The 26,320-nt window shown below is 38.4% G+C and overlaps 1 protein-coding gene and 1 long non-coding RNA gene across 2 annotated transcripts in view; one reads left to right on the top strand and one right to left on the bottom strand.

Moving 5' to 3' along the window:
- Window positions 1-24,009: 24,009 nt before the first annotated feature.
- LOC131278736 (uncharacterized) lies at window positions 24,010-25,275 on the bottom strand. The gene is made up of 2 exons (XR_009186152.1): window positions 25,070-25,275; window positions 24,010-24,122 (listed from the first exon to the last, which is right to left on the bottom strand). It is a non-coding gene; the product is annotated as an uncharacterized lncRNA (long non-coding RNA).
- Window positions 25,227-26,320, top strand: part of LOC101440703 (transcription factor A, mitochondrial) — a 28,433-nt gene continuing 27,339 nt past the window's right edge. Inside the window, exons 1-2 of the mRNA XM_004473201.5 lie at window positions 25,227-25,553; window positions 26,118-26,236. Of these exons, the coding sequence (XP_004473258.1) occupies window positions 25,453-25,553; window positions 26,118-26,236 (220 nt within the window). The 5' untranslated portion in view covers window positions 25,227-25,452. The remainder of the gene's footprint in view (window positions 25,554-26,117; window positions 26,237-26,320) is intronic.

Consider the following 26,320-nt stretch of genomic DNA (forward strand, 5'->3'; position numbering starts at 1 on the left):
TCATGAGGTACAGTTAGGTATACCTCCTAAATATTTCTCAGCTGTTTATTACTGCCTTTTGACAATTTTTCATCTCCTTTGCTGTTAATTTATTTTTGACTAGACAATGCATGTCATGCAGTTTAAGTTTAAAAATATAAAAAAGATGCACAAAGTGAAAAGTTCTCCTTTCTACCTCTGTCTGTCAGCAACCCACATACCTCCCTGGAGACAAACAAGTTTGCCTGCTTTTTATGTATTCTGCCAGAAATTACTGTGTTATTGTACCATATCTTTTTTTTGTACATTTTTTTATTTTTAATTTTTAAAAAACGCTTTCAACTTTACAGGCCAATTACAAAAATAGTACAAACCCCATATAGAGAACTCCAACATACCCCTATCCCCCCAGATACCTAGATTAACCAATTTTAACATTTGCCATATTTACCCTTTCTTTCCTTCCTTCCTCCCTCCCTCACTTCCTTTCTTTTTCTTTTTCTCTCCACCCCGTCTCTCTCCCCCTGTCTCTCCTTCCTCATATGTTCCAATAATGTTTCTTTGAGCCTTTTCTCCTGTCTTGCTAGATCCCATCCAGGATCACGTATTACATTTAGTTGTCATTATCTCTTTAGTTGCTCTTTCTTTTCAATTTTTATTGTGGGGATATATATATAACGTAAATTTTCCCAACTCAACCACTCCCAAGTATACCCTGCAGTGAGATTAATCGCCTTCACAATATGGCAAAACCTTCATTACCTTCCATTACTAATAGTTTCCCTTCTCTAAACACAAACCCTACACCCATTAAGCATTAGCTCCCCATTACCGCTTCCTCCTGCCCCCTGCCCCAGGCAACCTATGCTCTAGTTTCTGATTCTATGAGCTTTCGTATTCTCTGATATTTTTCAGTTACCATAGGCTTAAAATTAGCATCCTAAATCTGTTAACAATCTCATTTGCTTTGATACCAACTTAAATTCAATGGTGTACACAAACTATGTTCCTATATCCCTCAGTTCCCCCAACTTTATGTAGTTCTCATCACAGATTACATGTTTATACATTGAGTCCAAAACCACTGGTTTGACATCACGTTTTATCCATCTGCTGTTTAGATCCTGAGGGAGCAAAGAGTGGAGTTACAAACCAAGCATACAATAGTATTGGCATTTATATTTGCCCATGTTATTACCCTCAGTGGAGCTCTTTATTTCTTCATGCCGCTTTGAACCATTGTCTATTGTCCTTCCCTACCAACACTTTCTTCAGTCTTTTACCTCCTATTGTGTTCTTTTCCTCTTGGTGGGTCTTTGTCTTCTCAGCTCTGTGAGACTGCAGGAAATTGCACTGTTTTTCATAATCTTAGTTTTTTAGCTTCCTGCCCAACATAGCTTAAGACATTAGAATATATCCTGAGTTGGAAACTAATTACATGTTAAGGCCATTTAAGTCTCTAGTTTTGTCACTCCAGCACTGTGCAATGACCAAAAGCTCTGCTAGGTATTCTGTCCCCTAGCAATGGTCCTCTGCCTGCACCAAGCTGAAATTCTGTGCCTCTAGACTGTACTCCAGGGGACAAATGGCTGCAGATACTCAGGTTACCTCTGAGATTCCCATGGCTTCTGCAACTCTCATACTCTACAATTATGATTTTTATATTTTATCCAGCTCTTCTAAGTCTCAGTGGGACCAACTGTCTAGAAACAGATATCCCTACCTCTTCATTTTTTGATGGGACTACTAATATAGCCTCTTTTCTTTTCCTTACTTCTAATCTTGTACCTACAAATCCATCATCGTACAGAAGTGACAAAGTATTCCACCTAACACCCAAGCATTGTCTTGTCCTTTCTCAGCTTTAAAAGGTTTAAATAGCTCCCCACAGCCTCAACAGTGGTTTTGCAGAAGGACCTGGGGAAAAGAAGGAAGATGCTAATGGATTAGTCCTTGAACTTCTGCTTCAAACTGTGCAGCTCATTTTTATCTGATTCATATATCAGGGTCCTGTGGATTCTCAGGTTCTTTATTCCCTCGGATTAAACCATCAATCAATAGAATGAAATACTAAATCCTTATGGTCCTCGTTTTCTGACTCTGGCTTACATCTCCTGTCATCTGCCACTCCCTGTCTCCCACAAAACTTCCCACATTCCCCAGTAGCTCCCAACTTCTCCCTACTTCCAGTATAGAGTGGTACTTCTCACTCTCAAACTTTGGTCAAATTGTCCATTCTGCCTTAAATGCCCTCTGCCCCTCATTCTTTAAAATCTCTAACCCCATGCCACTTCTTCCTTCCCTGTTGAGAAAATAAGTAGCACTCTTCAGTGCTGCCAGAATACCAGTGTGCATCTTTATAATGGTCCTTACTACTCTTAATATCTTGTGAGTTCCTTGATGTTTCTTTTCCATGTTTGACTTCATAGGATCTAATACAATATCTGGCACATAAATATTCAAATATTGAATCAATGAATTACCTGGACCTTGGAAGACTTATAGATATTAATTAATTTAAGTGAGGAGAGCATCAAATAGGAGAAGCCAAACAAAGATATAATAAAGTAGAAATAAGTGATGATGGCATTGATGGTTCTATGTGCAATTAATGAGAGAAAAGTTAAGTACTGAAAGCAGATCCACTGGCTGTGAAGCCTTCCTTTGGTAGCCTGTAAGAAGTCCATGTAAGTTTTTAAATGGTAGAGTGATACAAGGAAACGTTTATTTAAGAATGTTTACTTAGTAGGATACACAATTTGAATTGAAAAGGGGGTCATCCTACCCCACTAGAATCCTCACGGTCATTCTTGGTTTCTATATGCTTAACTGGCCAATGAAATCCTGTTACTATTACTTAGAAATGCCTTTGGAGTGAGCCATGGCACTATCTTAGTACAAAATCTCATCCCTTTTTCCTGGATTGTAGCAATAGTCTCCTGATTGCCTTCTTTACAGTCTCCTTACTCCTATCATTCATTGTCCATGCTACCTCCAAAGAGACTTTTCCGAAAAGTTTCATTACGCCACTAACCTGCCCAAAAAACAGTTTGGCTATCTTTTGCTAACAAAACAGCATATTATACATGGCCCTTCACAACTTAATTCTATCCTAACTCTTAAGATGTTTCCTACCACTCCTTTCGACATATAAGACTATTTGTTTTGTTAAGTGTACCATGCCCTCGTGTGTATCTGAATTATACATGCTGTTTCCTTTTTCTGGAACACATCTCCTTCCTTCTCCACTTGAAAAGACAGCTCAAATGTTACCTTCCCTGTGAAGCCTTCCTCTACTCTTCCAGGCAGATTCAAACAGATAGATCACGCCTTAGTTATTTTGTATTTTTAGAACTTATTGCAGAGTGTAATATAGTACTCTACTAGGTATTACATTAAAGAAAAATTTATAATAAAAGATGGATGTTACTGTTGTATTTGGGGGGAAATTTTAGATAATACAGATCTATATACAGTAGAAAGTGAGTACCACCCACTCACTCCTCCAACTCTCAGATAATCTCCATTAAACTCAGTTTTGTCTGTATTATTCTGCATATTTTTTATACATACACATCCATGCCTATGTATGTGTGTAATTTTTTTAATGTAAGCCTACTAAGTGTTTTCAATGAATGAATGAGCGATAAAGGAATTTAAGATGTTCTTTTAATAATCCACTCATCAGTCATGGAAGTCAAGAAAGAGGGTAGCATTTGTGAGGATAGAAAAGAAACAATGGAATTTGAGTAAGTGTTTAAAAACTCTGCACCTTCATGACTGATTTGCCTACATTGTGCTTACATCGAGTCAAATATAATTTCAAAGCTGCAAACTTTGGGGATCCAGAGATGGGACTTTTTTTTTTCAGCAAGATGCTAAGAAGGAATATAATCCTTCCTATATATACCTTTGTGAATACCAGTTATCATACTTCTACAATAGAAATAAATCCTTGTAGGATATATGAGAGGATTAGGGCTAATATATGTAAAATGCCTGGCACATAGTTGAATAATTACAATTTTTGTTTATAGAGTGTTTTACAGTAGTGTGAGGGCAAACACTTAAGTTATCCTAGTCTATTAAGAGCTTTATGCCAAAATTATAATCATTCTGGATTCCTTCCATTCTTAAGCCAGCTTTCAGGAATATTAATATGAATTGGAGTTTTTAAAATAAGTTTGCATAAAATTATAGCTGTCCTTTTTGCTGTCCTACTGCTTGATGTCTCATAGAAATGTTTCATAGAAATAGCTTTAAAATAGAAAAGCTCTGTTTATTTTGTGTAATGCTGAAGTAATGGTGAAAAACAATTCTGATATGCTCTTAATAAATAGGACTACATGCAGACTTTGTTCTAATTTGGAAATCATTCATAAACTAATTTGGGTAGTTGGGAAATATTAACTGCACTAAATAGGTCTTTCTAATTTCTCTATTTCTCTCTCTCTCATTTTGCAGTAGCCCTACCTCCTTTCCTTTGGTATACTGATTTTAATTATTTATTTATTTTTAAAATTAAATTAAATTTTATTTTATTTTTATTTTATTTTTTATGGTACTTGGGGTTGAACCCAGGACTCATGCATGGGAAGCAGGCCCTCAACTACTGAGCTACATCCACTCCCCATTGTATACTGATTTTAAAGGCAAACTCTGGTGAAGTGATATTAGATTTATATACCAAGCTATCTGTACTGTACTAGGTACTAAAGGGAATTTTTTTTAAAAAGTGTAAGACCTAAACTTGTCCTCAAATAGCTTACCACCTATTAAGGAAAAAATAAGTATACATAAAAAATATTATTAAAAACCAGAGGGGTATATGGTAAGTACCAAGTAAGTGATGATACAGACAGAATCATCTGTCTACAGATGAATCTACAAAAGAATCTAAAGACGATATTTTGACCTGGAAAGATTTAGTGCATTGACTGAGTCTGATGGTCAATATCATGGGAAAAGCACAGGACAATGAACTGGAAGACCGGGTTTTCACCTCTACAACCTATTTTTTTTTAAATTTCCATTAAATGGGTTTGCTTGAACAGTGGGAATTTATAAGCTTACAGTTTTGAGGCTGTGAAAATGTCCAAATCAAGGCATCATCACGATAATGCTTTCTTCCTGAAAACCAGCTACTAGTGAGCTTTGGCTCCTGTCACATGGCAGAGTCTGCTGATCTTTCCCTTCTCTTCCGGGTTCTTCTTGCTTCCGTTGCTTTCTCTCTCTCTCTCTGTATTCATTTTGTTTATGAAGGACTCCAGTAAAGGATTAAGACCCATCAAAAATGAGATGGGTCACACCTTACCTGAAGTAGCCTCCTCAAAAGGTCCTACTTACAATGGGTTTACATCCAGAGATGGATTATATTTAAGAACATGTTTTTACATAAAGCTTCAAACCACCACACATTGCAACCTTATGACTTGGGCTTTCTGAACTTCATTTATTCATTTGTAAATTGGGAACCATGATAATGAGAACTGTATTTGTGAATCATATCATAAGATAAAATTATGTAAAAATATTTTGAAAATATTAAAATGTGATTCAAGCCTAAGGGTAGGTTGTTTTATTTTTCATCACCTAGCAGAATTCACACTCAAAAACAACTAAGTTAAGAAATTTTTAAAAGTTCAATAGGAACAGAGGAGCAATATTGGTTATGTATGTTTGTTATTTAACAGGGAGAGCAGATGACAAAAAAGTAATGATAGGGCCATGTTACAAATCTTTTTGTCTGAAGAGATCTACACTACACCAGTAATTATTAAGATGCTAAAAAATTTATTAATAATATAAGGATATAATAGCAACCACCTACTGAGCTTTTACCATGTGCCAGGGACTCTGATAAGAACTTTATATACACATGTAATATATTTTTCACAGTCATAAAGGTTCAACCATTACTGTCCCCATTTTACAGAGGAAAAATTCTGGGTCAGTGAAATTGTTGTTTGTCAAGATCACAAAGCTAATAAAAAGCAAAAGCTGAATTTGAACATATACCTGTCTTAGTTTTAAGCCTATTTTCTAACCCAGTAATCCATAATGTTTACAAGTCAACACAAAAAGTAAGGGTACTAAGGGATGTGGAGTTTTTCATTCTGGAGTAATAAAATTGTTCTAAAATTTTTTGTGGTGATAAATGCACAATATTGTGATTATACTAAAAGCCATTGATTATACACTTTGGTTAGATCATATGGTATATGAATATATCTCAAAAAAACTGCTTAACAAATAAATAAATATATGTGCAAGAATAGCCAGAAATAACTTTGTACATCAGGGGAAGCATAGAGAGATTGAGAGGTGAAGACATTTCTTGTTCGTTTTTCTGTATATTTATTATTGTTATTGAAATAATGAAAATGTTTTAATAATGATTAAGGTGATGAATGTACAACTATATGATTATACTAAATACCATTGATTGTAGACTTTGGATGAATTGTATGCTTCAATTATATGTATCCATAAAATTTATTTGTTTAAAAAAAAGTACAAAATCAGAGCGAAATGAAGTGATTTGATGTATCTATTAAATAAGAAGTTATAAGTAAATAGAAAATTATTTCAAGAAAGGGTGAGGGAGTGGAGATGGCTTGAATGAGTAGGCACTTCCCTCTCACATCAAAGGTCCCAGATTCTGCTCCCAGTGCCTCCTAAAGAAACAAGGAAGGCAAGTGTAAAACAACAAGGGGATAGGGAGAAATAAATAAATAAATAAATAAATAAAATCTTAAAAAAAAAGGCTGAAGTGAGACATGAACTAGAGTAGAATTAGAAGGGCCAGTTCTTGTATGTCATAGATGATAATTTGGACTTGTTTCTCTGGATAATCAGGAGCCACTGAAGGTTTCAAGTACAGGAATATAATTGTCTCCTTGGCATAGAATTGGTACTCAATCCATACACCAAAAAACCAAATGAATGGCTTTGCCTTTTAGGAAGTTTTATCCAGGAATAATGTGGAACATAGTTGGGAAGGAAATAAGACTGGAAGTAGGGAAACTGCTATAAGAGTTCAAGAAAAAATAGTGGGGCCAGAACCAGTGGCATACAGGAGCAGGCCGTTACTGGCTTGGAGAACCAAATATGAACATCTTTTCCTAACTTCAGGATCAGTGACATGTTAGTAGCTTTCTTTTAGACAGTTTACCAGCACACCACTGACCTGAACTAAAGCATCAGCAACGGGGATGGAGAGGAGGGTGTGCATACAAGAGGGATCAGTCAGATAGAATCAGCAATACTCATCATCTGGTAAGACAGAGGAATGTCAATGGGAAGATTCTAAGATGATTTATCAAGTTATTTACTTGGTGACTCAGTAGGACATTGGTGCCTCTTACAGAGAGAATGAGTTCAAGATAAGGGAAAGATAATGACTTTTGTTCAGGGCCAGTTGAAACTAATGTGCCTGAGAGAGGCGATGGAAGATAGTAGGGAAGTCCCACAGACAGTTGTGGGTTTTATTTTGTTTTGTTTTGTTTTGTTTGGGGGAAATAGGAGCGAGGTATTGAACCCAAGATTTTGTATGCAGGAAGTGGGTGCTCAATCCCTGAGCCACATAGGTTCCCATGAGTTGGTTTTTTGTTTGCTTGTTGTCTATTTTTGTCTTTAGGAGGCACCAGGGACCGAATCCAGGACCTCCCATGTGGGAAGAAGGCACTCAACCACTTGAGCCACATCTCCCCAGACAGTTGTTTGATATGGATATTGAATTGAAAGGAAGGTTGGGATTCAATAGAATATGCAAATCATGAGTTATATTCAAGGGAGTAGATAAGTACTTAAAATGAAGGGAAAGGCTGTAGTAAATCTTCAAGTTTTATATAGTAAAAATAAGTGAAACCATATCTTTTTTTTAAGTTGGTGCTTTGCTTTTTTTAAAAACAAATCAATTTTATTGATATGTATTAATAAAGCATACAATTCATCCAAAGTGTACAATCAGTGGTTTTTGGTATAATCACATATTTGAGCATTCATCACCTCAATCATTGTTAGATCATTTTCATTATTTCAATAATAATAATAAACAAGAAAATTATTCATCTCTTGATCTCCCTATGCTTCCCCTGCTGTACATAGCTGCTACTTCTGTCTATTCTTGCAAAATTATGTATGTATTTATTAAGCAGTTGTACTGAGATATATTCATATACCATAGGATCTATCCATAGTGTATAATCAATGGCTTTTAGTATAATCATAATATCGTGCATTCATCACCACAAAAAATTTTAGAACAATTTCATTACATCAAAAAGAAAAATTTCAAACCGTTTAGCAGTCCTTCCCCAGCCCAATGGAACCATTTGTCTAACTTCATCTTTATAAATTGATTTATACTTATATTTTATATAAATGGAATCATAAAATAGATACTACTTTGTGTCTGGTTTCTTTCACTTAGCATGTTTTTTTTTTTGTCTGATATTAATATCTTGTAGTGTTAACATACGTTTGTTCAATTTCAAAGAAAAACAATCTTATATATGCAGTTTTACCCATATTCATATTTCACATGCGGTTTTGCTAATGCCATTCAGTTCCATGTTATATTTTTTAGCTTTCCTTTTAGCAATATACATGATCTTACAGTTTCCCTTTAAACCTCATGCATACCCACGTAACAGTACTGCCTGTTACAGACATTATGTTGGGCTTTCAACTTTTCTATTCATTTCCAAAGATTAACACACATCCATTTTACCAATTCTGCACAAGTTAACCCTCAGCTTTCCATTCTTTATCCTCATTCTATTTTCTGGTGACCCATATTCAAGTTATAAACTCCATGAGTTTATACTAAATTTATTTCATAGTAGCACAGTAATACAGTATTCATCCTTTTGTGTCTGGCTTGCTTTACTCAACATCATGTCCTCCAGGTTCATCCATGTTGTCATATGCTTCATGAATTCATTTCTTCTTACAGCTGCATAATAGTCCATTGTTTGAAGGCACCAAGTTTATTTATCAATTTATCAGTTGATAGGCACCTGGGTTCTTTTCAACTTTTAGTAATCGTGTATAATGCTGCTATAAACATCATTGTGCATATGTCTGTTCATGTCACTGCTCTCAGTTCTTCTAGGTATATACCCAGTTGTGGTATTGCCAAGTCATGTGGCAAACCTATATTTAATTTCTTTAGTAACTGCAAACAGTACTTCACAGTGGCTAAACCATTCTACATTCCCACTAACAGTGAATAAGTGTTTCCATTTCTCCACATCCTCTCCAACACTTGTAGTTCTCTGTTGTTTTAATAGTGGCTAATCTAATAGGCATGAAATGGTATCTCATTGTAGTTTTGATCTGCATTTCTCTTATTGCTAGTGACATTGAACATTTTTTCATGTACTTTTTTTTGTGCCATTTTTATTTCTTCTTTAGACAAATGTTTATTCAAGTCTTTTGCCCATTTTTAAATCAGTTCCTTTGTCTTTTTATTGTTGAGTTGTAGCGTCTCTGTTTATATCACAGATATTAAACTTTCACATGTCATTTCCAAATATTTTCTCCCATTGTGTTGGCTGCCTTTTCACCCTTTTGGCAAAGTTCTGTGAGGTTCAAAAGTGTTTTAAGTTTACGGAAGTCCCATTTATTTATTTTTTCTTTCATTGCACATACTTTGGGTGTAAGGTCCAAGAAACCACCAGCTACCACAAGGTCTTTAAGAGGTTTCCCTACATTTCCTCTAGTAGTTTTATGGTCCTGGTTTTTATATTTAGGTCTTTGATCCATTTTGAATGTATTGTCCTATAGGGAGTGAGATAAGGGTCCTCTTTCATTCTTTTGGTGATGGATATCCAATTCACCTAGCACTATTTGTTGAAGAGACTTTTTGCCCTGTTCACAAGGCTTTGGTAGTTTTGTAAAAAACCAGTTGGATGTAGACATAAGGGTTTATTTCTGGACTCTCAATTCTATTCACTGATCAAAGTGTCTATCTTTATGATAGTACCATGCCATTTTTACCACTGTAGCTTTGTAATATGTTTCAAATTCATCCCATTTTGCTCTTCTTTTTTAGATGCCTTTGGCTATTTGGGTGCACTTTCCCTACCAAATGAATTTGACAGTTGCCTTTCTATTTCTGTAAAGTAGGCTCTGACATTGTCATGATATTTAGTCTTCCAATCTGTGAACGCAGAATGTCTTTCCATTTGTTTAGGTCTTCATTGATTTCCTTTAGCATTGTTTCATATTTTCTGCATATAGGTCCTATACTTCTTTGATTAAATTGATTCCTAGGTATTTGAGTTTTTTGTTGCATTGTAAATGGAATTTTCCCTGGTTTCCTCCTCAGATTGTTCAATATTAGTGTACAGAAATATGACTGATCTTGGCATATTGATCTTTTATCCTGCCACTTTGCTGAACTCATTCATTAGCTCAAGTAGCTTTGTCATAGACATTTCAGAATTTCTAAGTATAGGATTGTGTTATCTGCAAAAGTGAGAGTTTTACTTCCTTGTTTCCTATTTGGATGCCTTTAGATTTTTTTCTTGTCTAATAGCTGTAGCTACAGCTTCTAGCACAATGTTGAATAACAATGGTGAGAGTAGGCATCCTTATCTTTTCCTGATCTTACATGAAAAGTTTTCAACCATTCCCTATTGAGTACAATATTGGATGTTGGTTTTTCATACATGCCTTTTATCATAGTGAGTAATTTTCTTTCTGTTCCTATCTTTCAATGTTTTTATCAAAAAAAGTGCTGGATTTGTTGAGTGCCTTTTCTGCATTGATTGAGATGAGCATGTGGTTTTTGTCCTTCAATTTGTTAATGTGGTGTATTATCTTTTTGAATTTCTTATGTTGAACCACCCTTGCATACCAGGAATAAATCCCACTTGGTTATGATGTACAAATCTTTTGATATGCTGTTGGATTTGATTTGCAAGTATTTTCTTAAGAATTTTTACATCTATGTTCACTAGAGACATTGGTCTGTAATTTTTTTTTTTTCCTGTAGTGTCTTTATCTGGCTTTGGTATTAGGTTGATGATGTGTCATAAAATGTGTTGGGTTGGAGAGCCAATGTAGCTCAGTGGTTTAGCACTAGCTTCCCACATATGTGGTCCCAGATTCAATCCCCAGCCTGATTCCTCAAAAAAAAAAAAAAAATGTGGAATTATGGGAAGATGTCATCAAACTAACTGGCAGAGCTCAATGCTCTCACAAAAACTATGGAGAAAGAGCCAAAAGCTGTCCAGGGAATCTGCTTTGGGGTTCAGCAGACCAGGACATTGCTACGTAACTCCCAGGAGTTTGACGGACAGAGAGAGGAAGAAGCCAAAATGTAAGTTACCCAGTCCCCATGAGAGTCGGGAAGGGATCCTCACCCTCACCCCCAAGATATTAAGCTTTGATAAAACACTTCGCTCACTGCAGCCTACTGAGAAGGAAACAGACATGTTCCTCCCTGTCAGCTCTTTCAAGAGAAATGGAAGGGGACATCAGGATGCTCTTTTTCAGTGTATTCTGCCAGCAGAGCCTGCTTTGAACCTCAGTTCTGGAGATTCAACCCAGGAACTGAAACATCTCCATGGAAAAGTGCACTGATGAGCACCATCTGTTGGCCTGTCTGGAAATTGCATGGATGGAAACTCAGTTCTCCTTGTATCCTACCCCTGGAAGAAAATCTGCACCCCACTAGTGATACCCTGGCCCAATTTGATAACTTAAGTTGGACAATTTTAAAGACCTAGAATAAGCTGAACCAAATATCAAAGAAGAGCTGTGGGGGAAGAAAATAACAGGCTGTAGAGAGAGAAACTGGCCATCAGTAAATTCACCAATATAGTCAGATGTCTAGACAACAACAAAAAATTCCATGGCCTACTAGGAAACAGGAAGGAATGGCCCAGCCAAAAGAAACTAACCAAATATCCTGAAGAGATACAGGATTTAATAAAATTCATCAGTGATAATCATACAACTCTCCTAAATCACTTCAAAGAATTCAAAGAAAATATGACTAAAGAGATGAAGGATATTAAAAAGACACTGAGTGAGCATAAAGAACAATTTGAAAGCCTGCAAAGAAAAGTAACAGACTTTATGGGAATGGAAGATATGAAGGATGAGATTAAAAATACACTAGAGGTACATACAGCAGATTTGAATTGCTTGAAAACAGAATTGGTGATTTTGAAGACAGAACATCCAAACTGGAAAGACAGGAGACCAGAAAGAGAAGAGATTGGAAAAAATGGAAGAGTCACGGGAATTGAATGATAATACGAAAGGCACAAACATTCACATTATCGGTGTCCCAGAAGGAGAAGAGAATGGAGAAGGGGCAGAAAGAATATTTGAGGAGATAATTACCAACAACTTCACAACACTTATGGATGACATGAATAACAATATCCAAGAAGGACAATGCACTACAAGATTGCTGCCAATGTCTGACAGGGTTCAGGCTTCCTGGGTTCCTTTCTTCCCAGGTCTTTTTCTCTCTGGGCTTAGGGTTCCTCTCTTCCCAGGGCTCCAGCTTCAGCATCAAACTCCAACATCAAAACTCCAGCATTAAGAACCCTCCAATTCTGTCTTTTGCCATGCCTTTTATCTGTGAATCCCCACCCAACAAGGGGTGGGGACTCAATGCCCTATTGGCACAAGAGGTTTATCTGATTACTTAATCAAGTAAACCTCTGAATCCAATATAATCTAATATGCCCAGAGGAAAAGATCAGTTTACAAACATAATCCAATATTTCTTTTTGGAAATCATCAATAATATCAAACTACTACAGATGGTTACCAAATATTTTCTCCCATTGAGTAGGCTGCCTTTTCACTTTCTTGACAAACTCCTTTGAGGTACCAAAGTTTTTAATTTTGAGAAGGTCCCATTTATCTATTTTTTCTTTCATTGCTCATGTGTTGGGTGTAAAATTCATGAAACCATTTCCTAATTCAAGATCCTGAAGAAGCTTCCCTACATTATCTTCCAAGATCGTTATGGTCTTGGCTCTTATATTAAGATCTTTGATCCATCTTGAGTTAATTTTTGTGCAATGTGTGAGATGGTGTTCCTTTCTCAATCTTTTGGATATAGATATCCAGTTCTCCAAGCACCATTTGTTGAAGAGGCCTTTCTCTCAGCTGAGTGGGCTTGGTGGCCTTGTTGAATATCAGTTGACCTTGTGAGGTCCTATATTAGAACTCTCAGTTCTGTTCCATTGGTCAGTATGTCTATCCTTGTGCTAATACCATGGTTTTGACCACTTTAGCTTTGTAGTTTAAAGTCAGGTATTGGAATTCCTCTGATTTCATTTTTCTTTTCCAATATGTCTTTGACAATTTGGGGACCCTTGCCCTTCCATATAAATTTCACAGTTAGCTCTTCAATTTGGTAAAAAAATGCTTTGGTAATTTTTATTGGGATTGTGTTATATTTGTAAATCAGCTTGGGTAGGATAGACATCTTGATGTTTATCTTCCCTGTCCATGAACAGGGAATATTCTTCCATTTACTTAGATCTTCTTCTATTTCCTTTAACAGTGTTGAGCAGTTTTTTGCACATAAGTCGTTTACATCTTTAAATTTATTCCTAGGTATTTGATTCTTGTAGTTGCTATTGTACATGGGATTTTTTTCTTGATTTCCTCCTCAGATTGCTCATTATTGGTGTACAGAAATGCTACTGATTTTTGCACATTAATCTCATAACATGCCATTTTGTTGAACTCATTTATAAGCTCTAGAAGCAGGGCTTTCTATGTATAAGATCATGTCATCTGCAAAGAGTGAAAGTTTTACTTGTTCCTTTTCTATTTGGATGACTTTTATATCTTTTCCTTGCCTAAGTGTTCAAGCAGGTACTTCTAATACAATGTTAAATAAGAGAAGTGGCAGTGGTCATCTTTGTATTGTTCCAGATCTGAGAGGGAAAGCTTTTAGGATTTCACCATTGAATATGATGTTAGCTGTGGGTCTTTATCATGTTGAGGAATTTTCCCTCTCTTCCTATCTTTTGAAGTGTTTTTATCAGGAAAGAATGCTGTATTTTGTTGAATGCTTTCTCTGCATCTACAGAGATGATCATGTGATTTTTTCTTTTCAATCTGTTTATGTGGTACATTACATTGATTTTCTTATGTTGCATACCAGGGATAAAACCCACTTGGCCATGCTGTATACTTCATTGGTGTGTTGTTAAGTACTATTAGCAAGTATTTTGTTGAGATTTCAGCATCTAGGTTCATTAGAGAAATTGGTTTACAGGATGCTAACAATAGAACTGCCACATGATCCAGCAATCCCACTGCTGGGTATATATCCAGAAGAATTGAAAGCAGGGACACAAACAGATATATGCACACCAATGTTCATAGCAGCATTAATCACTATTGCTAAAAGTTGGAAACAACCAAAATGTCCACCAACAGATGAATGGATAAACAAATTGGGGTATATACAATGGAATATTTTTCAGCTGTAAGAAGGAATGCAGTATTAACACACAGAATAACATGCATGAATCCTGAAGACCTTATGTTGAGTAAAGCAATCCAGGCACTGAAGGACAACTATTACATCATTTCACTGATATGAATTAAGCAAATTGAGCAGACTCACAGAGCTAGAGTCTGGAAGACAGGTTTACAGCAGACAGAAGAGAGAAGAAGGCTGTGAGCCAATGTCCACATAGGCAAAATCTACAATAAAATGGAAGGGTGTAGTTGTGCAGTGGATGGGCATGACAGTGGTGCAGTGATGCTATTGGGCTGGACGGTGCATGTCTATGAGGGGGTAGGGTGGGAGGGTGGGTTGGACTGTCCATGGAACTGGGGTGAGCATCGGGGGAGGGAGCAAGTGAACTCTGGGGATTTGTGGGTATGTGGCTGAAACTACAACACTGGGAATGTTCTTTTGGCAAATATGGCAAGGGAGGGTTACTGGTTTAGGGTGTTGGATGTGGGGGTTGTGCAGGATCGGACTCACCTGGGAAAGGCTTCTAGGGAGTGTGTGAATGTTCATCTTGTCATAGTGCGTTGTATTGGTGGGTGGAGACCCACATAATGAGCAGGAAGGTGATGGACTCTCATCCTGGGGAGTCCTGCAATATTCTCAAATAGAGGGGCAGGAGTATCTCGAGAGCATAAGCAGTGCCTGATAGGGAAGGACAGACCAGTATATGAGCCCGCCGTGTTGTTGCAAGTAACTACAATCTTGTTCTTCAAGGAGTAAAGCTTGGTGGTTGCCATGGGTCCTGAGGAGAAAGGGAGGCAGGAATAGAACAGATGGAACACAGGGCATTTTGGGGGCAATGGAATTGTTCTACATGATCTTTCAATGAGGGATACAGGCCATGGCACATTTCATCAAAATTTATAGAAGTGTGTGGTCCAAAATATAAACCATAATGTAAATCATTGACCATGGTTAACAACAAAGTTTTAATATTTGTACATCAATTGTAACAAATGTACCACCCAGATGTAAAATGTTATTAATAAGGGAAAGGGGAAAAGGGAGATGATGGTGGGTATATGGGAATTCTCTATATTCTGTATGAGTCTTTTCTGTAAACTAAAAGTTCTTTGAACACAAAATGAAAAAAATTAGACACTGGGGAAATAAACAGAAAAAAAAGTCACTATACACACAAGACAACAGATCTTACCGTGATGAAAGATATGTCAAAAGTATTTAAAATTTTTTAAAATTATATTATTTTTATTATTCCAAATTTTTAAATTTTTTGTATTTGTTACTTTTAAAACTATCATTACTATTTCATTTTCTTATTAATTGTACTTGGTTATTTTGTTGGCTTCATTTTTGAAGACGTTTTGGACCACAGAAGGGTTATAACTGTGGCAGGGGATGATCATTGGTGTGGGGGTCAGTGATGGGTTATGCATGGGAAGACCTTCACCTGGGCATGCACATAAGGCATATGAATGTGTTCAAGTGTTCATGGGGCATTGTCGTGGTGGGTGGAGAGTCACACCCTAACCAAAAGAATATTAAATTACCATCCTGAGGAGCTCTGCCACATTCTCTAAAGGGACAGCAAGAATCCCCAAAGTACAGGGTAGTGATTAGTGAAGGAGGATGGACCATTGACAGACCACATATATTGATGACTGTACTTATGAACCTTTTCTTTTGAAATTGAAACTTAGCCAAGTATTATAGGTTGCCTAAGATTTACCTCCTGAGAGCCTTCTTGTTGCTCAAATGTGACCTCTCTCTAAGCCAAAATAAGCCTATAAATGTATTATCTTTCCCCCAGTATGGAACATGACTCCCAGGGATGAACAGCCCTGGCACCAAGGGATTACTACCAAGGCCAACTAGCAATGCATCTGGAAAAAGACCTTGATCAAAAGGGGGAAAGGGTAAAGACAAATGAGTTCATGTGACTTAGAGACCTAAGAGTGAGTTGGGAGGTCATTCTAGAAGTTACACTTATGCAAGTCTCAACAGGATCTCATTGACTGCCATAGTAAATAGAGCCACAAATGGTAGAGCTCCTGAGGGCTCTAGAGACACCCAGACACTATAGACAGGGCAGACAGCTCAGGAGTTTGGCACCCTGCCAGTGGGCCCTACTTTGGAATTTATGCTCCCCAATGTGACAGAATTGGACTCAGTTGTGGTTGCGCTACACATGGCTCTACTGCCCCATCTATTTGAACCTATAGTTAGTACTGGAGTGACAGGTATATGCACAAGAGACTTAAATCCCTGGGTTGTCCATCTGCCAGTTGGGCCCTGAATCTTAACAGAGTTGTAACACCTACTCTCCAGTTCATTAGACTCACCCAGGAAAAATGACAAGGGGATGAATATGGACATTGACCATCCTAAAGAACAGAGAGAGTCTGCAATTGCAAGCAAGGTAGTCCCATCCACCTGCCCCATGGGATCTAAGCCCCCTTTCATTTGGAGGTGGAGTGGGCACCACCATCCCAGAATCCTCAGGACTGGGGAATAAATGATGGACTACAGTAGACTTACTGTTATTCTACTGTAGACTTACTGTGATTCTAGCAATGGAGGAATGTTTGCCATTGATATGGAGGCAGTGGCCACCAGAGGTTCTGAGTGAAGGGAGAGGGAAAAATAGGTGTAATACGGAGGCATTTTCAGGACTTGGGAATCGTCCTGAATGACAATGCAAAGACAGATAGAGGCCATTGTATATCTTGTCAAAATTTACAAAACTGTGCAGAAGAGAGTGTTAACTACAATGTAAACTATAATCCATGCTTAGTGTCAATGTGTTCATCAATTGTAACAAATGTACTACACTAATGAAGGATGTTGTTAATGTGGGAAAGTGTGGGAGGGGCAAGAAGCAGGGCATATGGGAATTCCCTGTATTTTTAATGTAACATTTACATAATCTAAGTATCTTAAGGGGAAAAAAGATGATTCTGAAAGCAGCAAGAGAAAAGCAAAGCATCACACACAAGGGAAATTCCATAAGGTTAAGTGCCAACCTCTCATCAGAAACCATGGTAGTGAGAAGAAAGTGGTATGATGTATTTAAAGTACTGAAAGAGAAAAACTGCCAGACAAGAATTCTGAATCTGGCAAAACTGTCCTTCAAAAATATGGGTGAATTCAAAGTCTTCACAGACAAACAAAAACTGATAGATTGTTACCAAAAGGCTAGAATTACAAGAGATATTAAAGGAAGTGCTGCAGTTTGAAAGGAAAAAAAACCCCATATGCTTAAAGCCTATCATTGCATTTGTAACTAGCACAGCAATTATTTGGGTATGACAGTGGGTGAAGGGGAAAGTCTAAGGAAAGCTAAAAACTGTAACATGGGTCTGCACAAGGCAGGTAGTAAAATCCTCATGTAAGACACAAATATGGGTTAAATGGCATATATGTCTGTTTTCACAAAATATAAATATACTAGAGGGAAGAAAAGGAATAGCAGCTATGTATGGCAGGTGATGCATAGAGAGATTGAGAGGTGACAAGTTTTATTATTATTATTGGAATAATGAAAGTGCTCTGGGAATGACTGGGGTGATGAATGTACAAATATGTGATTACAATGAATACAGTAGATTGTACTCTTTGGATGGATTTATGCTTTATTAATATATATCAATAAAAATAATGTTTTAAAAAACGCAGAAAACTGCAGTATCTGCGAGGATGTGGAGAGGTAGGAATGCTTATTCACTGCTGGTGGGAATGTAGAATGGTATAGCCACTGTCAAAAACTGTTTGGCAGTTCCTAAGGAAGTTAGATGTAGATTTACCATGTGACCTGGCATACCGCTCTAGGTATATACCCAAAAGAACTGAGAGTAGTGACATGAACAGACATCTGCACATTGATGTTCCTAGCAGCATTATTTATGATTACCAAAAGATGGAAACTACCCACGTGTCCATCAACTGATGAATGGATAAACAAATTTAGTGTATACACATGATGGAATATTTATCCAGCTGTCAGAAGAAATGATGTCCTGAAGCATATGACAACATGGATGAACCTAGAGGCCATTACGTTGAGAGGAGCAAGCCAAGCAAAAAAGGACAATTATTGTATGATTTCACTATTATGAATTAAATATAATGAGCAAACTCATGGGTTTAATAGCTAGAATATAAGTCACCAGAGAATAGACTGTGGTTAGAAAAGCTAGGTTTAATCTGTGTAGAATTGGTAAAAAGTTGTGAATGCTTGAAATGAAAAGAAATGGTGAAAGCACATCATAGGATTTGTAATTAGTAGGGCTAACATATGGGTATGATGGTGGTTTGTTTTATGTTTGTTTTTTCTCTTTTTTGGAGTAATGGAAATACTCTAATATTTATTGAAGTGATGATCAATCACTTAGTAGGTTGGTATAATCAACTCTGTGATTATACCAAATGCCACTGATTGTATATTCTAGATAAATCGTATGGTTTATGAAGAAAAAAATAGCAAAGTGGTTTGAGGGGAAAATACAGCAAATGTAAGATTTGGACTACAGTTCGTAGTAATACTTTGATGATGCTCTTTCATAATTTGTAACAAATGTTTCAAAACAATGCAAGGTATTAGTGGTGGATGAGGTATGGGAGCCCTGTATGATGTTATGCATGTTTGTTCTGAAAGTTGTTTTCACAGCTTTCACTATACACTTATTGTTTATGCATGTTCATGTATGAATGATATACTTTCATAAACTTTTTAATGGAAAAAAATGTGTTGGGTAATTTTCCCTCCTCTTCAGTTTTTTGGAAGAGTTCAAACAGGATTGGCATTAATTCTTATTGAAATACTTGATAGTATTCACCTGTGAAACTATCCAGTCCTGGACTTTTCTTTGTTGGGAGACTTTTTTTTTTTTTTTTTTAAAGATTTATTTTTATTTATTTAATTCCCCTCCCCTCCCCCGGTTGTCTGTTTTTTCTGTGTCTTTTTGCTGCGTCTTGTTTCTTTGTCCGCTTCTGTTGTCGTCAGCGGCCCGGGAAGTGTGGGCGGTGCCATTCCTCGGCAGGCTGCTCCCTCCTTCGTGCTGGGCGGCTCTCCCCACGGGTGCACTCCTTGCGCGTGGGGCTCCCCCACGCGGGGGACACCCCTGCGTAGCACTGCACTCCCTGCGCGCATCAGCACTGCGCATGGGCCAGCTCCACACGGGTCAAGGAGGCCCGGGGCTTGACCTCCCATGTGGCAGACGGACGCCCCAACCACTGGGCCAAAGTCCGTCTCCCATGTTGGGAGACTTTTGATGACTGATTCAATCTCTTTAAATGTGATTGGTTTGTTCTTATATTTCTTGTATTTTTTGTATCATTAGTGTAGGTTGTTTGCATATTTCTAGGAATTTGTCCATTTCATTTAGATTGTCTAATTTGTTGGCATACAGTTTCTCATAATATCCTTTTATGATTCTTTTTATTTCTGTGGGGTCAGTCATAACTTTCCCTCTTTCATTTCTGATTTTATTTGCATCTTCTCTATTTTTTTCCTTTGTTCATCTAGTTAGGGGTTTGTCAATTTTATTGATCTTCTCAAAGAACCAGTTTTTGGTATTGTTGATTTTCTCAATTTTGTTGTTATTGTTGTTCTCAATTTCATTTATTTCTGCTCTAATCTTTACTACTCCTTGCCTTCTGCTTGCTTTGGGAGTGGTTTGCTGTTTTTGTTTTTTCTAGTTTTTCAGGTGTTCAGTTAGATCTTTGGTTTTGGTGCTACCTTCCTTTTTAATATAGGTGTTATAAATTTCCCTCTCAGAACTGCCTTCTCTGTATCCCATAAGTTTTTGTAAGTTGTGTTCTCATTTTCATTCATCTCAATATATTTACTAATTTCACTGACAATTTCTTCTTTGTCCCACTGATTTAGGAGTGCTGCTCTCAGAATTTTCTTTTTATCTTTGATGTTTGACATTCTGAATAGTATGTGTCTTGGAGTAGGTCTGTTTGGATTTATTCTGATTGGGGTACACTGTGCTCTTTGAACATGTAAGTTCATTTCTTTCATGAGAGTTGGAATATTTTCAGCTATTCTTTCCTCATATATTCTTTCTGCTGCTTTTCCCTTCTCTCTTCCTTCTGGAACTCCCATGACATGTATGTTGTTGCATTTCATGTTATCATTCAACTCCCTAGCCCCTGCTCATTTTTTTCCATTCTTTCCTCTGCTCTTTTCTCTCTTCAATTTCAGTTAGTCTCTCTTTGGCATCACTTAATTCTTTTTTCTGTCTTTTTGAGTCTGTGTTACATGCTCTAAGGTATTTTTAAAATTCACCTATCATGACTTTCATTCCCATGAGCTCTGTTACTTTTCTATCCAGGTTTTCAAATTCTTCTCCGTGCTCACTCAATGTCTTCTTAATGTCCTTGATCTCTTTAGCCAAATTGTCTTTCAACTCATTAATTTGATTTTGTAAATTTATGTGCATCTTGTTGATTTGTTGTCTCAAATCCAGTGTTTCTTCTAGGGCTTTGATATATTCCTTTTCTTGAGTCATGCCTTCCTTTTTCTTAGTATGGTTCATAATTTTTTGTTAATGTTGAGGCATCTGATTAGGATGGTGAGTTTGCTCAGATGCTCAATTTCTCTTTCTTTTATAGGATTTAGTGGCAGAAGGCTGTGTGTTACACAGTTCTTTGATTCTTTATTCTACCTGGGTCTTTAGGATTGTCTGTGTTAGTTGCTTGAAACTGGGCTCTGGACCCAGTAATGGGTTGCAGACCCGCTTCCTAGGGCCTTGGAGAGAAAGACTATAAAGGTTGGAAAAAAGCCTCTCTTACTTAAAAAAAAAAAATTTATTCCACCCCCCCCCTTGTGGCTTGCTTGCTGTCTCCTCTGTGTCCATTCACTGTACGTTCTTCTATGTGACTGTATCTATTTTTATTTATTCCCCCTGTCCCCTTGCAGCTTTGCTTGTCGTCTGCTCTCTGTGTCCATTAGCTGTGTGCTCTTCTGTGTTTTCACTTGTTTCCCTTTTTTGTTGCATCACCTTGCTGAGCTGGCTCTCCGTGGCGCTTGCAGACGAGTCTGCCTTCACAAGAAGGCCCTGGGATGTGAGCCCAGGGCCTCCCATATGGTAGAGAGGAGCCCAACTGATTGAGCCACAGCTGCTTCCCTCTTAGTTACTTTTAATTTCCTCATATGCATTTTCTTGGGCTACCAGAAAATGCATGTGCTCTTTAGCAGCCCTCTCAGTTAAATGCCTGGTTTGAGTGTGTGTGCTGCAACAGAGAATGGATCTATGTGATAGATGATCCTGCCTGGAGGCTAAGAGCCTCCTATTTCAAACTTTCTCAGAGACAGTTCTACAATCTTTGCTGGTGGCCCCCTCCCTATAATTCCACTCTCCTCTGAGTCCTCAACAACCAGTCCTGGTTAGCAGAGAGGGAGATTAAGAGAGTTAGATCTCCCGTCCAAGTACTAACCAGGCATGACCCAGTTTAGCATCCAAGATCAGATGAGATCGGGCGCGTTCAGGGTGGTGTGGAAGAATGAAAGAAGTTGTTGATGTGGGAGGAGTGGGAGTGGGTGGGGAGTGGGGTATGTGGGAACCTCCTATATTTTTAAATGTAACATTTTGCATGATCTATGTTATCTTTTTTAAAAAAGATAATAAAAAAAAAGAAAAGGAAAAAACAAAGAGAGTCAGATCTCTTACGTTCTGCATCTCTATAGTCCCGAGTGAGTTTCCACAGCAAACAAGGGCACGGCCCTGTCCAGCCTAGAAGGGCTCATGGGACCAGCAGACCAAATCTGTGGGTCGAAAGCTGTGTCCTTCTCTCTCCCTTTTCCTGGAAAGGTGGATCCTTGCGGTCAATTTTGTTTGTAGCAGCCAGACCCAAAGGCCCGAGAATTCAAAAGTGTCTATAGTGTGTGGGAGGGTGCATTTTTAACTCAAAATTTTTCTGTTGCAATTCTTGTCCTTTGTCCTTTTCTCTTCTGGGAGTATCCAGCCTTCTCCAGGTGTATAAACTCTAGAAAAATTTTTTCCAGGCCGTCTTTGCTTGTCCTTTATCTATTTTTCTGGGAGAGAAGAGTCCTGTGTTTTTCTAGTTCACCATCTTCCCAAAGACCCCATATATCTTTTTTTTAATTTGAGATCCTGGGGCCTGGGAAGCCAGCGCTCAACCACTGAGCCACATTAGCTTCCCTGAGTTGGTTTTTTTGTTTGTTTTGCTTTTTGTTTGTTTGGTTTTTTATTTTAGGAGGCCCTGGGACTGAACAGGGACCTCCCACGTGAGAAGCAAGTGCTCAACTGCTTGAGCCACATCCACTATACCCCATATGTCTTTTTGATTAAAGACAGTGCGAGTAAGTAGACAGAATTATGTTTTATTTGCATATACTTCATTTAAAGTAAAATTATCATTGCAGTATAAATGAGTCTTAAGGAAGATTGATATCTGATAAAAACAGAAATGTCATAGATCAGATTTATAGGAGCTCTATTGCAAGTTTCATATAAAAGATACTTTAAAACAATGAAAATTTAAATACAAAAATATATATCCAAGAGAAGTTTTTAAAAAATCAAACATCTGGAAGAAAAAAGCCATTCTAGAAAATAAAAAGGGAAACAAATTATTTTAGAAATGAGCTAAAATATAATGATAAGGAACTCTGTCCCATACTTACCTCTATGTTGGCACTGTATTGTAGCGGTTTTCTTCTTTTTCTCTGCCACTAGACTTTATTCTCAGGGAGAGCAAGAGACAGAGAGACAGAGAGACACAGAGAGAAACTGAGGAAAAGTGCAAGCTCTGTCCATTCACTCTTCTTTGGGGATTTGTAAGTAGTATGCTCTCAGGAAAACAAAAACGAACAAGCAAAAAACAATCAAAAACTGTTTTTTCCATGACAGGATGAGAAGTTTAAACAGATGACCTGGAAGGTTCCTATTAACTATGAGATTTTATGAAAAGTAAAGTTGTGATAATTCCTTATCGTTTAAAAGAAAAAAGTAGGCTAAGTCCTTTGTGGCTCCAAGGGACAATGTTTCAAAATGACAGCAAGGCAACATACTCTCAGTCCCAATTTCACTGGTAAGAAATTTCTAACAATTACAGCTATCCAGCAGAGGTAAAGTCTGTCTCAGGAGGAAAGATATCTTTGAATTAATTTGAATTTAAAAGCTGGAAGTGAACTCAGATATCTTTAATTTGTCTTCCTAATCTTTTTCAGGTCATGGCCCATATAAAAATGCTATTTTTTCAGCACAATGCGGTAAATTAGGAGGGGATTTGGTGACTACATGGAGTTTGATGAAAAAGTGCAAAAAAAAAAAAAAAAAAAGGGGGCATAGACTGTCTTTATATTATATAAAAGTGAGAAAAAATACAAATTATTAAGAAAGTTATTAATTTGTCTGAAATAATTTTTCAATGGAAATAAATGCACATCAATCAGTATCTCAAGACATACTTGTCATGGCTTCTCAGGGATTGGTTTGGAAAACTCTACAGTCTGTGTTATTCAACATTCTCCAGAGAAAAAGTACCAATAGGATATATGGGTAAACGTATAGATATAAAACTATATATATAATAAGAGGTTTATTAAAAGGAATTGGCCCATGTGTTTGTGGCTCCTGGCATGTCCAAATCCTTATTGCAGGTTGGAGGCTGGAAATTCCCAGAAAGGTTCAGTCCGAATCTGTAGGGGAAGCCACAGAGGAAGGGAGATTGTAGTAGCAAGGCAGAATTCCTAGACATTCTTGATACCCTCAGGTCTAGCTTTTTTCTTTTTTTCAGGGGGTGGGGGTACCTGGCCAGGGATTGTACCTGGTACCTGGCAAGATCACTGAGCCGCACTGGCTCCCCTGAGTGGGTTTTTTGTTTGTTTGTTTGTAGTTTTTGTTTTTAGGAGGCACAGGGAACAGACCCCAGGACCTTTCATGTGGGAAGCAGGTGCTCAACTGCTTCAGCCGCATCCACTCACAGTTCTGGCTTTTAAGACCTCCAACTGATTGGATGGGCCCCACAAACATTTCTAAAGATGATCTCTTTTGAAGTCAACTAATGGTAGATGCTATTCCCATTTACCAAAAAAACCCCATAGTAACAACTAGGCCTGTATTTGAGCAAATCATTGGACACCATAATCTCGTCAGCTGATATAATATTAACCACATGGTCCAACACCCTCATCTGCAGGAGGTGCATGACCTATTTAATGTCAGTGCAGGAACCAGCACTCCAGTCTTCAGACAGCTAATAAAGTCTCCTTCACCCAAATAAGCAAGAGTGAATGTCAGACTTGAAGACTGTGCTGGGAATATTTGTAGTAGATGGGATGATAGTCTAAATCACTACAGCTTTAAATGTGGTCCCAAGACCGCTTGCATTAGAAATGGTTAAAAAAAAAGGATTTATGGGCCCCAAGCAGGCATACTGAATCAGGCTCTGGGTAAAGCCCGGAACTCTGCATATTCAGGTTTGAGAACTCGGGCCTGAAGCGCTCTCTCCTACGTGAGGGCTCCGGGGGAGCGCGCAGCAGCCGCTACATTAATCTCTGAGGACCGCTGTCAGCCATCCCGTGTCCTCGGCATAAAATAGTTACTGGCTGGCATCACGGCGGCCTCACCCCTGGCCAGCACCCACCTGGCCGGCTCCGCTGAACTATCGACTGTGGGGGCCCAAGGGGCAAGGTGGCTCTACAGCGCCCCCTCGGCACCAGGGCCCTTCAGAAAAAACCCAGGCCGCCCTTTACTTTCAGCTCCCGAAGCCGCTCCTCCTCTTCAGCAGTACCGCCCACCGGGGGACGCACGACGGCGCCTGCGCCAAGTCCCAGTCGTTGCCCGGCCACACCCCGTCGATCGACCGGATGTTAACTGCATCCCATAGTTCCTTGCGAGTGACGGGCTTGATAACAGTCGTGAGTGTCGCACGAGGTTCAGATTTCGTTGTTGGGGTTGTTGTTTTTTTTTTTGAGCCAGGAGACTCCACGAGATTGGAGCCCTGCCACTGCGCCTTCCGCAGGTGCGATGGCGCTTCTCCGGGGCGTGTGGGGCTTGCTGAGTTCCCTGGGAAAATCGGGAGCCCAGCTCTACTCCGGCTGTGGAAATCGCCTGCGCTTTTCCCTCAGGTAGGATGTCTCGCTGGCTCTCAGCAGGTGGCAGGGCTTAGGTTGCTCCGGGGCCAGAATGGCAACTCTTTCCTCCACTTCTCGCACCTCCTAGTAAGTCAGGGCCAGGGTGACCCATCGATTCTGATCTTGACCTTCCCAGAGGGATGGTGGCTTTGAGTCAAGACTTTACTCGACTAGTATCCGGTGCTTTGCCTCCCGCTTTCTCCCACCCCTCTCCTCCTGGCCCATTCCACCGGATAGCCGGCGAGCACCCTTCGGCGTCCTCTGTGAGGTCGCGCTAAGGCTCGCGCCAAACTTGAACGTTGAGTAGGCGGGGCCCAGGAGCTGGAGTCTAGATGCTTTCCTCCAGTCTGCCCTTCCTTGAAGGTAAGGGCTTTGAGATTTCAGTTTTGCAAGACTCTTCTCTTGGTTAGGACAGGAGTTGAAATAAATCTCTAGTTTCCTTGTTGAAGATGTTAAAAATATTGCACCTTAATGCCATCTTATTTGGAATTGGTGTTCATGTATAAATATTGGCAGTTAAATACCTGACATTTGGTTTTCTTTTTTATATATATATAGTTTTGTTTGTACACCGAGATGGTATTCATCTACCTTGGGTAGTTTTCCAAAGAAGCCTTTGAATTCATACGTTCGCTTTGCTAAAGAACAGCTACCCATAATTAAAGCTCAGAACCCAGGTAAGTAGTTTGGGGGCTTGTTACTCTGCTCTGATGTACAAATAAAAAGGGCACAAAGCAACGGCAAAGCCGATTTACACTGTC

Source organism: Dasypus novemcinctus, chromosome 6 (assembly GCF_030445035.2).
Source record: "Dasypus novemcinctus isolate mDasNov1 chromosome 6, mDasNov1.1.hap2, whole genome shotgun sequence".
Lineage (NCBI taxonomy): Eukaryota > Metazoa > Chordata > Mammalia > Cingulata > Dasypodidae > Dasypus > Dasypus novemcinctus.